This window comes from Melanotaenia boesemani, chromosome 3 (genome assembly GCF_017639745.1).
Source record: "Melanotaenia boesemani isolate fMelBoe1 chromosome 3, fMelBoe1.pri, whole genome shotgun sequence".
NCBI lineage: Eukaryota > Metazoa > Chordata > Actinopteri > Atheriniformes > Melanotaeniidae > Melanotaenia > Melanotaenia boesemani.
Window position 1 is genome coordinate 33,536,424 of NC_055684.1, and position 16,357 is coordinate 33,552,780.

The window sequence follows — 16,357 nt, forward strand, 5'->3', positions numbered from 1 at the left end:
ACCTGTAACCTGTCCTGCAGCGCTTGGATCGGACAGCCTCGCCCTCCACAAGCAGCATCGACTCTGCCAGTGAGCCCCGGGAGAGGGGGGAGAGGGCTGACAAGGGAGTTCGGGGAGGGGGCGAGAGTCTCCTCCAGCGGGTACAGAGCCTGCCAGGTAACGAGTTGTGCAGCGACTGCGGCCAAACAGCTCCATGCTGGGCCTCAATCAACCTGGGAGTCCTGCTCTGCATCGAGTGCTCTGGGATCCACAGGTAACTGCATCAAACCATGAGAGATACTTTGATAAGAGGTGCTAAAAATTGCAACAGAAGAGCTGAACCACCATGTTTTTACTCATATTTCTCTGTATGTTTTTAAATAAAGTTAAAGCATTCTTAAGAATGCTTGGCCTTATCACTGAGTTACTGGTGTCTTTGACATTTTCCAGTCTCTACTTGCCTTATCTTTACAACTCATCCTAGGAATAGTCTGCATTTCATTTTGCACATAGTTTTCTGATATCATAACGTCTATAACGTGCTTTTACCTGTAAGATCTCTGCTCTATTTAGAGGATAAACTCTTAAGATTCTTCATGAAGTTGATTTTATGAAGTTACATTTAGGGGAAATATTTTTGCAAGCAGCACTTTGGAGGAGTCCAAACTGAATGTAAATTAGCCATCGTGGGTGTTTTTTTTTTATGAAGGCAGTGGAGTTTTCAACCAACTTTAAAAGGCCTCCGATCCGCCACCTGAGGCACTTGAAAGAAGAAAAGTAAAATAAATAAAGTGCAACATTTCTGGACTAACTAATTTAACTCACTTCATGTAATTTCTCCATTTTTCTGCTTGTCTCATTCAGGAGTTTAGGCGTCCATTTCTCTAAAGTACGCTCACTGACGTTAGACTCATGGGAGCCCGAATTACTTAAGGTGCGTCTCCCAAACTGCGGCCTGTCCTGCATGTAAACATTTATTCCTTGAGAATCTAATGCCACTACAGTTTTAATTGCTTTTAAGTTTTTCTTTCTTTTCTGTAAAAATGTTCACCTTTTTCTTTTCTTGTTGTTGTGTTTTAGCTGATGTGTGAGTTGGGGAACACTGTGATCAACCAGATTTATGAGGGCGCCTGTGAGCAAAAAGGAGCCAAAAAGCCTGGACCCTCCAGTTCAAGGTAAGTTTTAATCCAGTAGGAACATTTGGCTAGAAATCATGACCATGGGGAAAATCACTGACTGCAGGGAGTCATTTCATTCAGACTTACCAACTCCTCTCCCTTCCTCATAACTAAATGATTAATATTTAGTAATATTTGTCCTTCAGACTCTTGGCTCATATTTGGCTCAGGCTCTTCTAATAAATGAACGATGCATGTGCAGTTAGCCTAAATGCTTGTAATTTATTCCCTGCAGGCAGGAAAAAGAAGCCTGGATCAAGTCAAAATATGTTGAGAAACGTTTCCTGAAAAAGATGAGTGGGAGTGAGGCGCTGGTGGAAGGTGAGAGGAAGTCCCGCCCTTGGACAGTGAAAAAGTGCCAGCGACACAACAGCTCTGTTCGGGCCCCCAACAAGGCCCGCAGGAAATACCACCGGTATGAACCTGGCAGCGCCTCACCTGCAAACCTCTCAGCAGGTCAGTGTAGAGAATGAACTGAATCTGTAATCACTGTATGTGTGCAGAGGTTGCATCAGAGGGAAATCCTGACCTTTTCCTCTGTCATGCAGCAGCTGCAGCAAAGTTTCGGCGAGACTCCCTGTTCTGTCCAGATGAGCTGGACTCACTCTTTTCTTACTTCGACACTGGCTCTGGGCCTCGCAGTAAGTCTAAAAAACATTTACTTCAAACAGATGCGATGCATTTGCAGGATTATTGTAGAAGGGAGCTTTCTTATGCAACTATAATCTGTTTATGACATGTTTTTGTTTTGAGTAGCTGTGACACCAGTAATTACATCATTTGCTGAGATGGGGAAGTTTGTTTTGATTAATTATGCCGTCACACACTTGTGCTGGTGGCACGTGTTTGGGTAGGGCAGTTTGAGCCTGATGATACTTTCTAATGATAATTTTTATGACCGATAATGATTAACGTGTCCGCGGCTTGGCAATGCTTGGCCCCGCAGGTCTTAGCAGCGACAGCGGCCTGGGAGGAAGTACTGACGGCAGCACAGACATCCTGGTTTTTGGCTCAGTGGTGGACAGTGTAACAGAGGAAGGTAATGAGAGTGTTGGCGTTGAGGATAACATTTACATTCTGATGCATAATGCCCCCTGTAAGAATAATGGCTACATGAACAGCGTTTATTATTAACACCGGTATTTTTCTTATTGGTATCATTGTCCTGTTCAATTACACATCCACAGAGGAAGAGTCTGAGGAGTCCTCCAGTGGTGAAGTGGAGATCGAACAGGAAGTATCTTCAGACCCTGAGGATCCGAGGGAGCTACACCCTGGGGCGCTGCTCCACCGATCCGCCCGTCTCCATAATTTACCACTCATGGCGGAAGCATTGGCACATGGTGCTGATGTACACGCTGCTACTGAGGAAGAGGAGGGGAAAACACCACTCATACAAGCTGTGCTTGGGGTGAGAGATCTGAGAGAGACATTATCTTATCTAAACACTTATCCTTGGAAAGTATTCACCGCATGCTTTCTTTCATTTCCTTTTATTGTCATATTTTTACCCTGGGTTGGAATTCAGATTACGTATCATACTGTCACTTTAAAGCCATAAAGAATTACAAACAAGCATGAACCTTCGCCCAAACATTTTTTATGTTGTAAAGTCCTTGACTCCCACTCTCATGTTCTGGCTTTAAAGAAGCAATAAAACCTTGTCTTTGGTGATATAAAACAAAATTAATTAGATTTTAAAATGCAGTTTATAAAACAAAAACAAGAAAACAACTTATTTTGTGTATGTCTCTCTTAACAGGGCTCTTTGATAGCTTGTGAGTTCTTGCTACAGAATGGGGCCGATGTCAACCAGAGGGACATGAGAGGCAGAGGCCCGCTACACCATGCAACCTATCTGGGGCACACTGGGTAAGAGATGCAAACAAGTGAGGAAAAAAATCCAAGTTATGAGCTGCACGCCGCTGTGACTCCTATGCATGTCCCGACCTATGTGTGAAATGAATGTCAAAGCCTTGAGCATTTTCAGTATAATCACTCACTTCGGAAAAGAAATCCTATTTCCCAAATGCTCATGGTGTAAATATCCTCTGCAATACAGAGAGAAACTGCAGGCATTTTTCCAAAAAGAAATACCTCTTGGCTATTTCAGTCATATGAACCTGTGTTTCCAGTCACTTAGCTCTCTTTCATAAGAACTGTATGGAGGAGTATAAAAGTGTCATGTCTTCATAAATGTTACTGGAAACTGACGTAGAAGAAGTGAATTTATTTACAATGAATAAAAGAGTGGATGACAAATTAACTTGGGTATCAGATTCAGAATATTTCTATTATTTCTGTATGACTGAAAGATTAAGTTCTTCTTTCTGACCATTTTCATTTATGCAGTCAGGTGTGTCTGTTCCTCAAACGAGGAGCATCGCAGACAGAGGTTGATGAACAGGGTCAAGATCCCCTCAGCATCGCTGTCCAGGCTGCCAATGCAGACATCGTTACCCTGTAAGACATTCTACTTCATTTGTTTCACTATGTTTCTGACTATTTCATTCTCTACTGATAATGCCAGTAGAGTATGAAATAGCACGAGGCACATGTAGTGGACCTAAGTGATTCCTGTCTGCAGCGCAACAACAAAGAAATTTGTTGTTTTATTATTTATGGCTTATGATTATTTGTTGCTTATTACATGATCGAAATAAATTACCTAACTAATTTGGAAGATGCAACCACTCCATATCTGCAATTTGTAATGTCTCTGAACATTTGGTGCCCCAGTAGCATTGCCAAGTGACAGCATTTGTCATTGTTATGGCAATATAAATCTCTTTTGGGTTAAATATGAAGTTTTTTTTTGGCACATTTGGTACATTTTTGCATAGAAGATTTATGTGCTTTAAAATGTTGTTGACAAAAATGTTTTACCACATCAGACTATCTTTTATACCACATGCCCCTTAGAATTCACCATCATAAAACAAGACATAAATACATCTTTCAGTCTTTTGCATTTAATAAAGTGAAGATTTACAGTATAACAGTTAAAAACTTAAAACCCTCCAAGTTGCATTTGGATGCTCACACGTCATTTTGGGGATTTAACTGTTTGTCTTTCATTCAGCCACCTTTCATTCTTCATTTTATCTGTTTTTTTTTAACATGCTTCCTCTATCTTGCCTCTTTCTGCCTCCCCCCTTCCTTCCTTCTCACTTTTCTCTTCCAGGTTGCGTCTGGCACGGATGAATGAGGAGATGCGTGAAGCGGAGGCTCCACTGGGTCAACCAGGTCAATACCCCAGCAGCAGCCCCACTGAGCAGCAGTATAGGAAGTGCATCCAGGAATTCATCTGTCTCACCATAGACGAAAGCTAGTGCTCACTTCTGTACTTGGGAGCATAGCATGTGTTGCATTCCCCCTTCCTGAGAACTTAATCATGTTGAAGTTGCCCCTAGGTGCTGATCTCGAGCCAGTTGCTTCCTGAGATCTAGGCTTACAGGAAACTTCTTGTAAATGGGGCATGGGAGGAGAAGGGGTCATTGTAAGGTGCAGCGTGTCATAGGGAGACGCCTGATGGAACTTTCTAACTCTACTGACAATACAGTCACCACCTCCATATTCCTCCATCACCACTAAATCTGCTTGTTATTACTTGGCACTACCTATGCTATTGCTATCAACACAGTAAAAATAACACCTTCTTTTTGGTGTTTTGCAAACAGGGTTATCCTCTAGTGTAACATAACGTAACGTCTTGCGTGAGGGTAAAGGTCTATTGTTGGCCGACAGCTCTTACACCTGAAGAATCTCACTACATTAACCCTCTATACTTTATATCTATCCAAACCATCTGTGTGACATCCAGCTTACCCATCTCTTCTTAACCAGAGATGTAAATATACTTATTTAGATATTTAGAAACTGTGTACTGTGGCATGAGGTGAAAAAAAGGTATTTGTTCTGTTACTAAAAGAAAAAGAGTAACTGACAAGCTACATTGGAGGTGGCAGGGTAGTTTACTGTGACAAAAAAAAATTACTGAAGGGCTTGTGGGGAAGAGACCTTCGCCTGCTCTGTAAGATAATTTGTGATGTGACGAATGAGTGAACAAGAGAGCAAATGAGCGCATGTGTCTAAGAATACTGAGAAAAAGTTAAATAACAGGATTATGTTCGATTATGTAAAGGAAAAAAGGAACTGTGCACTTTTCCCATATACAGTGTTATAATTTTGTTCATTTTAAGTCTAGTTTTTACATTGTTCATATCTAGTTATTGTCTGTTTGATTGTCATTTTATTTATCAACCCAGAGGACTAGTGCAATGCATTCTTGGATGCAGTTTTTATCTGCATATATATATCAGCGATTGTCATTTTAATCCAAAAGCATTACTTGGAATTTACAAGAAGACTTTGGATGGCATAATACGTGCAGTTTCTTATTGGAATGGCCTTAATTATTGGAAGTTTAAACATGCAGCTTCTTTTCTGATTTGGAAATCATGTGAGTGTGAGTAATATGAAAATACTCTGTCACTGTACACCACCTTATTCATATTATGTGCAGACAAGCTAGAGCAGGAACCTTGCCAGTGTGTTTTAAAGAAAAAAAAAGGCTCCACTTACATCCCAACTTTACTTCCTCATTGTACTGCCACTGTGTTCCAAGTAACAATAAATTACTTGGAACACAAACACACCTCCAGTTTCCTGTAAATACTCGTCTGTATGACCTTTTATTAGCTAATCTATGACGAGCACCTTTTTAAAGCAGTTGTATGATCAAAGGACTTGAGTATCTGGCTGCCATAACTGGTTAGTACTCACAATATTCTCTGTATGCTTTGCAGGAAAATCAAGGTTGGTTGCACTGTAAGCACGCAAAAGAAAAGAAAATATTTTGATCATTTGATCCCTTTGTGCTGTGCAGTCCTGTGAAATAAGCATGTACCACCTTGACCCCTGTGGTGTCTTTTCTGCACTTCTGTACCATTCTTCTGTCCACAGGCCAAATCTGTGGTGATCTCTTCATCTCTATCAACAATAATTTCATTGTCTTTTCTATCTTTTTTTTTTTTCTTTCGCCAAAGAGTTTTTTAAAGGGAAAGTGTAGATACAGAATAGTCTTACTATCCTCTGTGAAGTGACGGAGCAGTAGAAAAACTGTTGGTGTGCTCACATGTTCAGAAGAGGTTACAGAGATGTGATTTTTACCAGTTAGATGCAATAGTTCAGTGTACTGCAAATAGAACCAGTCTAGGGGGTAATGTGAAGCTACTGTGACCAAACTGTCAAGGGCCTTTGCCCTTGAAGTATTAAATGTTGTGTCCATTGTGTGTATTGACTTAAGAGTGGTTAAAGGTGCTGTTCTAAGCAAACATGCTGTAAATAGTATTCTTGTGTATTTTAACTCGATGCCAACTGCCTGCCTCTCAGCATTCAGTCACATATTCTGACTTTCTGATAAGTTTCATGTCTTTTTATTGTTTCCAAATACAACTTGTCAGGCAGTACTGCAACACAATTCTAAAGAACTTGGAGGCATTCCTATGTTTATTGGCATATGAATATCTTTGGAATACATTCTTCTTTGTTTTTAGAAGCACTAAGGGAAAAGAAAAAAAAAACCCATAAAAACAATGCATACAATAAAATTGAGAACCTCTTGATGAACTAACCTTGCTTCCTGCTTCTTGCTACTGTTCTCTGTCACATCCATTCAGTGCAACATTCTCCCAGCATGAAATTTGACTGAAAATGGAATCTGTAAATTATCAGTTAATGTAATGGTTTTAGTTTCCGTTAATTTATACTTAGTTGTGTTTTAAATATTCACAAATGTTGGGAGAATGCTATGTTTTTATTTTATTTTTTGCAACCTGGTCTGGTATTCCTGGTGATTGACAAACTTTACAGAGCAATAAAATGGTAATTTTCCTGTCAGTAAATACAGCTGAGGTGTAGAGATGGATACCTCTGCTCTGAGGAAACACTTAAGCTTCCAACATTAAATGACTCAGTGTTGTGGGTGTGTGACACATGCCTGTGATCTCACAAACACTGTAACATCATCACTTGAAAGTCATGTAACAGAAATGTCTAATTTCTCAGCTTACACTAAAAGCAAGCAACATGCTCACTCGAGGAATAAACACTGTCTGACATATCATTGCTTCTGTTACCACAGGGGTTGCAACAGGCAGAAGGACAGTTAAACTCAAGGATATTCGGGATAGAGTGAGTGGAACATCCTGGGTCATCTTAGGGCCCGTGTGATGCTGTGGTTCTTTCTGCTATGATGGTTGCGGGTCATAATCATTCAGGTCTTATGATCTGCTGCCCTCTTTGTTAAACTTTCTCTGTGGGAAAACATTTGGGGCCATTTTTATAGTGTGCACCTTCTCTATTGCTTTGATAAATGAGATATCTGATTGAAAATCTGAGCCAGATTATTTTCCTCAAATGGATGACCAAATGCAGTCTTCACATAGTATGCATGTTTTTTTAATGAAAAGATTTACAAGTTTGAGCACCCAGCTTAAAATCTCTAAGTAAAAAAACAGTAGAGCGGTGCACTACCTCTCCAGAGTCAGCTAGATCCTCCTGGAAGTCTGTTATAAACAGCAATTTTTGTTTGATTTACTAAAGAATGTTACAAGACAGTTTCCTGGTCCTCCAGACCTGAACATGAAGTCCACCCGTCTGGTTAATTACTTTTTCCTAAAACAATAATCTGAAAGTATTTGGCTTCTTAGAACTTTCTTTTGCAGTATAACGATCATTTATCTTAATATTAAGAAATATAGCCAATAATTTTTGTGTTTTTTTTTTCTTTTGTACAAAACAGGAATAATATATCAATATTTCTATTTTATTTTAAATTTTATGCCTGCTGGAAATCAGCTCAAATTTTAGTTTAAACTGAATAAAATATTTAAAAAATATTCATTTAGAGCATGTAAATAAAAGGGCAATACAATAAATTTCATATTATAAGATGTGTTGAACAGAAGATACAAGACGTATAATGGACAGGATTGTCATCACTAATTTCCTGTTAGTTTTTCATTTGCTGCAAAATCCCAGTGGCTACCACTGAAAGAACTAATAAAAAGAAGAGTTGACTTTTATGTGTCATGCTTACTGTAGGAGCTCCATTCTATTATTAGGTTACACTTTGTGGGCTTTTCTCTTTTTCTCATAAAAAGGGTTTTTCTGCTCTTTTTTCCCTAAATTCTGGAAAGTGGGTTACTGGATATTTCAGGTTTATTGCTTTCATGATGTATGCTGGAAAGAATGTTCAGGTCACTCTCAGTGATACTCCATAGGACAAATACCCCCTGACCTTAATATCCCTGTTACAGGTGACATCGCCTGTGCTGATGTCTTTCGCGAGTTTTCTGTCCTCGCATCTCTACAGCCCGAGAAGTTGAGGAGAAGGAGCATACAGTTCAGCCGTTGCAAGAAGCCATAATGATTTCCACTTCATTGCTCATTCTTCCATTGGTTTGGAATCAAAAGAGAGGCAAATGGTCAAAGGCCTGCAGGCACTTGTTAAAACTATTTAATGCAAATTTGAAAATGTTCTCTGTAAACCTTGTAAATATAGGCTATTTGTCCAATGTAAAGATTATAAAAGCCAGCTGGTTAAGCCAAAATGTAATTTAAACACACCAGTTGTAATGATGTCAATTTAGTTGTCATGACACCCATTTTAGTGTTTAGATTTGTCTGGCAAATAAATGGCAAAATACATTAATAACACATAAAGTGACAAAAAAGAGGGGGTATTTTTTTAACTAAACATTTGAAGACAATATTATGCAAATGTATTATATTAATAAACAAGGTTAGGGTTAAAGTTTAAGATTCCTCTGGCTTTATATTTACTCTCCGTGATGAGTAAAATAAATTTGATGTTTAAATCAGTGAAGTGCCCATTTGATGTTAATTGTTTCTCTCAAATGTTACATAAAAAATGATTTCCAAGCTTATTTTAAATTTAATGGCAGTAGTCAAATAAAAATAAACAAATGAAAGTAAAATTATTTTGTGGAGTGTTTTTATTCAGTGTTTAATTTGAACATTTGCACCAGCAAGCCTCTGGGGAGTATGAAGAGAAAAACCCGCTACACAGGAGAATTTGTCAGGTGTGGTTTGTTAGCTGTGACAAATTGAAAACAAATGTAAGTTTGGGCTATTATTATTATGGACATTTTTTACTTAAGTTGCCACATTTACTATTCCGGATGACAGGCTGGCGACGGTAGGGAACTTTTTGTCTTCGTTCAAATACAGATGAAGAAGAAGAACCGGAAGTTTAGCTGCCCCTCCGGTTCGCGATAGTTAAAGCGACGCTGGTGTCATCGTATTATCGGTTTAGGGTTTGTCAACATAAACTACAACCTTATTTCGTGCCCAGCCACGAACGTATAATTTCACAGGGGTCTCTGGAGAGGTACGTCTGCATTACATGTCGCCAGTTAGTTAGTGGGAGAAATGTGGGAGGCAGCCTCCGTTCGTATCACAGCTGTTCCTGGTAGCCCTTGCTAAAGCTAGGAGGCTAAACACAAGTAGCAATGGCCTGCGTTAGCTGTTAGCTAACACTACTATTTCACCGGCAACAATCCGCGAGCTTTAGCTAAATCAAGTTAGCCTAGCTTAACAGACTACTGAAACCGTGATTTAAAAAGTCGCCAATCAAATACAATGTCATCCTGCTATTTGAATTTGGTCTAAAATGTCTGTTCAAAGTCAGCGATTGAGTAAGAGTTCGATCATGAGCATACCAACTTATCGATCTGCCCAGAAAGTCAGATTTAACATTAGCCTAGCTTACAGTGTACCGGATTAGCCTCAGCTACATAAATTACGTGAAGTAGACTCCTGTTTATTAGGAAGTGATACACACTTTTAACACTGCAACAGCTCGTGAACTGTTCATTACATGGCAGCTATGAGCATGATGAATTGATGAGTAGACAGAGATGCAGTTTCCTAATTTAGATTTAAGTTGTCTAACAAATGAGTAGACAATTGAAAGTACTTTTAGTTTCAAGTCTCAAAATATCACTGAATGACTACATTGTTGCATGGCAAGTTTGTTTATTCGTAGCACCATGAAACACCATCATCAGCTGAAGTTTCTTTACATTAGATAATAAACATGAACTCACAAAGACATAAGAATGATTTTATATATATATATATATATATATATATATAAATATATAAACAAAACAAAAAAAAAAAAAAAAACAGGCGATGGTGTAAGAACAAAAGGGCAAAACCTAGCGTTAAGGCACAATAAAAGACTGATGAGTAGTGTTAAACTTTGGGACTCCTATTAGATATTTTGATAAGGTATCTTCACTTTAGACTATATTTCTTTAGTGTACAACTTTATTATAGACGAGTTTTTTACTTTAAATGTTTGAACTTTAGATTATCCTCCTGTAGCCAAGTTGGAGTTGCTGTCACCACACTTCTTAACCATTTGGGACAATTTGTTTGCTTCATAAACAGATGACAAAATCAGCAGATGGTTGCATTTTTAGAAAAACAGAACAAAATATAGATAGTTTACAACTCTTGAAGCGGCAACTAAGTTGTTATTGGCTTCAATTCACTGTAGTACTATTCACCTGTAATGTTAGATCATAAGCCAAAATGCAGACAATAGATTAATTGATGTCCACACAACCTACTGTCATCTGTTTTAATTAGGAACAACAAATGGGACAGTGACTGCATTACTTAAGTTATTTCCTTTTTTCTCTCTCTTTTTTAAAACAAACTAACCTATACAAGGACTTGCTTTTTACTTAAAGCTTTACATAAGCCAGTGACATCTTGGCACAAGTTGAAATCTTCTGAGTAATGGAAGAATATGTTTGTCTTTTTATATTTTTATAGAATTTGTAGTGACAGTGGTGCTACAATAGCATTTATAAAGGTAGATTTCTGTATTCCTGTCTTTTCAATCTCAGATGAACAACGCCGGGAATAAGAGAGCTCCAACTACAGCCACTCAACGACTTAAGCAGGATTACCTCAGGATAAAGAAAGACCCGGTGCCTTATATCTGTGCTGAACCGCTACCCTCCAACATCTTAGAATGGTAAGATCTCAGTCCTCACAAGTCATATTGCATAATATATCAATGAAGAAACAGTCAGTGCTTTAACTGGGACTGTCATGTTTTATTAGTGTTAGATCATGCTTTCCAAAAATACTTTATGGAACATTCTTCAATACCATAACCCAGAGCAGAGTCAGGAACGGAAGAGGAAATTCCGATTATTTATTTATTTATTTATTTTCCTCCCACCATCCAAAAACATGCGTGTTAGGTTAATCAGTCACTCTAAATTCTCCCTAGGAGTGAGTGTGAGCATGAATGGTTGTTTGTCTCTCTATTATGGCCTCCGATGGACTGGCGACCTGTCCAAAGTGTACCCTGCCTCTCGCCTGCTAATTGCTTGGATTGACTCCAGCTTCCCCATGACCCTGAATTGGACTAAGCAGTATAGAAATTAATTAATAAAAAACTTTTTAGGATTTATATAATAATAAAAAATAATAAAGAAAGAAATAATAATAGTAATAATTGTTGTGGTTATTATTTTAACAATAACAATAGACAACAGTAATAATGGCAATATTAATAATAATAATATGTCGGGGCCCTGACACATTGCTCTTTTTTTTTGATTTACATACAGTACCAGTCTAATGAGAATCTATTGTCCTGTGAGTATGTGTCTTGGAGCTATTTTAATCCTATCCTAGCCTTATTACACTAATGAAATGCTGTCAGAACTTATTTTATTTATTCAACAAGCCCCGATTAGAATTAAATTAGTAGATACCCACTGCTATTCAGCCGAAAATGCTGCTTACTCGAATCATATTTCAGTCACACTTTAAACAAAATCAGGACTTTTCTGAAGGTATGTCTAATTTCTACTTGAGAATGTAACTGTTTACCTACTTTATCGACCGGTGATCAGATAAGAGATTAAGAGTTGAGATGTTTTTCCTAACGGTCAATAAAAACAGACACACAAGTTTACTGACCATAAAGCCTCACATGAACAATCTGAAAGGAAGAATTTGAGACAAAGTCTGAATGTTGTTGTCTGTAGGCAACAAACCTGACAGCTCATTTAGTCATGTAAAAAAAATTAGCTTTTTTATCTGGTAACTGGATCAAAATGTCCTAATTGCACGGGGTTAAGATTGTTGCTACACATCTGAATAACCAAAGCTGTACACATCTTCAGCATATGAATGTGTTTAATTTACTGCCTGGATCAGAAAACTTATCTTCTCAGTGTTTACCTTCAGTTATATTGCAGTGCAACCTTTTGTGTTCCAAAAATGAATCATGTAAAGGTGAAGTTGTTTAAAAGCCTCAGAATCTACCAGGAATTATTATGATCAAAGGAAAAAAACTTTTTTAAGGGAAACCTAAAATAAAAATCACCTGAGTGTGGTTGTTAGCACTTGTTTTCATGTTAATGTAATTCTACAAGATACCAACAATATTTATGTTAACATTCTTGAAAAGTTAAACTTTTTGTTTTTCTTTCTCTAGGCACTATGTAGTCAGAGGTCCTGAGAAAACGCCATATGAAGGTAAAACCTGAAAGGTTTACCGTAAATATTGCTGCAACTGGCTTCTGCTAATAAGCAAGTTGGAGCCTGTTTACTTGGTTTGAGTTCTGCTTGCAGTCTTTTCCGGCCGACTCATTTTTTCTGTCATACTTAATGTTGTGCTCTGTGTCTGCATGTGCGTCATGCTTTGCTTTTTTTGTAGGAGGATATTATCATGGAAAGCTCATATTTCCTCGGGAATTTCCCTTTAAACCACCAAGCATCTATATGATAACACCAAATGGGAGATTCAAGTGCAACACCAGGTAAGAAATAAGATAATTGTTGTTCAAATTAAAAATAATTTAAGTTTAAATGACTAACTAAATTAATAAAAAATCTGGATTGCTTTTTCTTTTTCCACAGGTTATGTTTGTCCATCACAGACTTCCATCCAGATACATGGAACCCAGCTTGGTCCGTTTCTACAATTCTTACTGGTTTGCTCAGCTTCATGGTGGAGAAAGGACCAACCCTTGGAAGCATTGAGACCTCAGACTACACTGTGAGTTAAAACAGATAAATAAATAAACAGGTAAAGGATGATGACATGAAGCATGTGACAGTTTACATAATTAATGCATCTTTTTAAATTTTTTTTTCCAGAAACGACAGCTCTCAGCCCAAAGCCTGGCCTTCAACCTCAAAGACAAAGTGTTTTGTGATCTGTTTCCTGATGTAGTCGATGTAAGTGGAACACTCTTTCTCTTTCTTTCTTTCTGTCTGTCTGTCTGTCTGTCTGACTGACTGACTCACTGACTGACTGACTAGTCAGTCAGTCATGCTGGACCATCATTCTATCTTTTTATATTCATCCTACAATTTAATATTCTCCCACTTTTATTTTCTCTCACTCTCCCAGGAGATCAAGCAGAAACAGAAGATCCAGGAAGAGTTAAATGCCCGCACTCAGCCCCTCCCTTTACCTGATGTGGTGCCCGACGGTGACCCTCAACAAGCCCACTATGGCCTCCCAGCCTTAAATGGAGGACAGGTCCCAGTGGGGGGTGCCAACCCTGCTCCTGGCCTGCAGCAGGCCAATCGCAACCATGGACTTGTAGGTGGGGCTCTAGCCAATCTGTTTGTGATTGTTGGCTTTGCAGCATTTGCCTACACAGTCAAGTACGTTCTGAGGAGCATAGCCCAGGAGTGAGAAGAGCCACTCTCCCCAAATTTGGTGAGCCCCTTTATGGACAACAAACTTGACAAACACACTACGTGGGAGAGAGATGTTAAACCCCTCCTCAACCACCACTACCACCATGGACTTTGGAAGACAAAAACTCAAAACCCACCCACCTGGGAGAGACTGTGAGCGGGAGGTGGGAGGGAAAGTGGATGGGAGTGGGAGTTTGGCCGGGGGGGTTGGAGGGGCTTTATTAAAATGGTTATGATCCACTTTGTGTTACAGTGGTTTATATCAGTCCTAGAAAGAAACTTGGCTCATGGGTTGTGAAAGAGTGTAGACAAATGTCTTCTCAGCAAGTCTCAACACCAAGACTGTTATCTTGAAGTCACCTGGGCGTTTTTTTTTTTTTTTTTTTCAGTTACAAAGACGAGGTTATTTTCTAAATGAGTGGGGAGATGAACACAACTGCTATTTCAGCGCTTGCTAGGACATTTCAACAAAACAACCCAACAAAAAACAATATTAATTGCTCCTTAAACCAGAAAACACAAAAATTTCGTATTCAGCGCTTTTTGCCTTAAAAAAAAAGCTTTTTCCCTCCTTTGTTGTGCTTAGTGCTGTAGTTCATCCAAACTGAACATTACAAGTTGTCAAGACCACATGCTGAACCACTGGCAATCGTGTTTATTCGGACCAGTGTTTCAGAATAAAGTCCACCACCATGCATTTCAAAATGTTGCAAAGCTGAATTCTTATCATGCTTAAGTGGAACAACTCTTATGGTCGGATGTCATTGCTAGTTTTTGGCATAAGATTGGCACCTTGGAGCAGAAATTGTCATACAGTTTCAGATTAGCCTGAGGATGTACACGCATTAATATAATACATGTTGGAGGGCTAGATAAAGCATAGAGATTCTCTAAAGAGGAAATGTAAAAAAAAAAAAACACCATTGTTCTGCAATTGAATATTACATACTCCACAGGCTTAAAACCTTAACTGATCAAACAGGTTTGCTTCTGAGGAATACTTCTGTGGAAAAATGTCTGATTGGTTAGCACGTAAGCTTTTGTTTTTTTTTTTAAGCCCAGTTTTCAGAGTATGGTGTTAAATGGCAGCTGAATAAATATTGCACATCATCAGATTTCATGAGGACCATGAAGTTATCACATGCTAATCACAAAATGTTTTTGTTTTCATTGTTATGCAAGTGGTATTAATCTGGGTCAAGGAGGAAACCTGTTTTTCTGATAAAATGCTATTCCCTTAGAAAACAGAACATTCATTCATACTGACTGGAGACATAGATAGATGGTACTGTCTGATATCTGATAGACCTCCACACCAGTTGGTAAAATACTCGTGGCATGTCTGTCACAATCTCAAAAAAATGTCAGTGAATTTTATTTTTTTTTAGCACAGGTTGAAACTCGGAACAAGCTCATGCTGAGTAACAGAGGAATCAAAGGACTGATGGTGACGTTAAATGGACTGATCAAGTTTAATTAATCGTATCCCTTTAATCTCAGATTAAAGTGTTTTAATATCTGTAAATTGATTTTATAAAGTGAACATTGTCAATACACAAACAGGGTGTTAACACCCATGATGGAGCTATGGATTCATTAAAGTCTGATGAGTTCTCTCCAGTCAACCCATGAGCCAAGCAATGTCTGCACTGCAGGAACTTGAGACCAGAACCTTTTTGAATTTGGCTTAGCTGACCAGTATACCACCAGTCTGTTTAGGTCCAAATAAAGACACATGAAGAGAACCAATTTTTTTATTTCTGTATATTACATTTTCTTTTTCACAATGTTTTTTTTTTTCCTTTTTGTGTTTTTGTTTTATTTATAGAAAGGGCCAGCTGGTCTAGTGTTTGCTAGGCAAGGCAGTAAGTCAAACACAGCCAACGGCCTCAGCTCACATAATTGCTGATAATTTACTATTGTGCATTGCATTTAGTAAAGATGGTTCTATTTTGTGTCTAATGTTTAAGCAGAGAAGTCATCTGAAAGCTGAAGATTCTCCTGTCTATTGCTCTACTTTTCTTGGCACCATCTCACAAAGGATATCAAAAAAAAGGCAAACTGATAATGGGAGTGCGTTTGTGTAGTGATACAGCAAATGCTGAAATTTCCATGCTTCAGTTAATCTTGTGTGACATGTTTTCATAGTAAATGCAAATAAATTACCCTGCTTGGCAGGGCATTTAATAATACCCTCTTTGAATGTGCTTCTGTGACAATGACCAAGTTGTTGCTGGAAAACAGACAAGTACTTTAAAATAAAATAGAATTGAAACACTACAGAGCCATTTTTATCAGGTGTTTCAGGAAGTAATTTGAGTCTGCTTACACGGCATTCCATGTAAGCTTGTTTACCTGACAGTAGCTTTTCCTTGGAATTATGACTCTGCGGGGAGTGTTAAAAGAGAGGAGACAGCCAGGAGCCG

The 16,357-nt window shown here is 38.4% G+C and overlaps 2 protein-coding genes across 6 annotated transcripts in view; both read left to right on the forward strand.

Moving 5' to 3' along the window:
- Positions 1-9,139, forward strand: part of acap3b (ArfGAP with coiled-coil, ankyrin repeat and PH domains 3b) — a 48,200-nt gene extending 39,061 nt beyond the window's left edge. The window contains exons 15-26 of one of the 5 annotated variants that reach the window (XM_041979663.1): positions 21-253; positions 844-913; positions 1,060-1,154; positions 1,393-1,613; positions 1,709-1,798; positions 2,095-2,196; positions 2,345-2,568; positions 2,920-3,029; positions 3,510-3,620; positions 4,342-4,403; positions 7,303-7,352; positions 8,480-9,139. In XM_041979663.1, coding sequence (XP_041835597.1) covers positions 21-253; positions 844-913; positions 1,060-1,154; positions 1,393-1,613; positions 1,709-1,798; positions 2,095-2,196; positions 2,345-2,568; positions 2,920-3,029; positions 3,510-3,620; positions 4,342-4,403; positions 7,303-7,352; positions 8,480-8,548 — 1,437 coding nt within the window. In that variant the 3' untranslated portion in view covers positions 8,549-9,139. Of the gene's footprint in view, positions 1-20; positions 254-843; positions 914-1,059; positions 1,155-1,392; positions 1,614-1,705; positions 1,799-2,094; positions 2,197-2,344; positions 2,569-2,919; positions 3,030-3,509; positions 3,621-4,341; positions 5,239-7,302; positions 7,353-8,479 lie in introns of those variants that run through there. The other 4 variants (XM_041979665.1, XM_041979662.1, XM_041979664.1 and 1 more) reach the window with 4 other exon arrangements.
- Positions 9,140-9,418: 279 nt separating this feature from the next.
- Positions 9,419-14,434, forward strand: ube2j2 (ubiquitin-conjugating enzyme E2, J2 (UBC6 homolog, yeast)). The gene is made up of 7 exons (XM_041980860.1): positions 9,419-9,573; positions 11,105-11,235; positions 12,715-12,755; positions 12,937-13,039; positions 13,140-13,278; positions 13,380-13,460; positions 13,636-14,434. Exons 2-7 carry the CDS (start codon positions 11,105-11,107, stop codon positions 13,924-13,926), a joined length of 786 nt encoding a protein of 261 aa, XP_041836794.1. The 5' UTR covers positions 9,419-9,573; the 3' UTR covers positions 13,927-14,434.
- Positions 14,435-16,357: the final 1,923 nt, after the last annotated feature.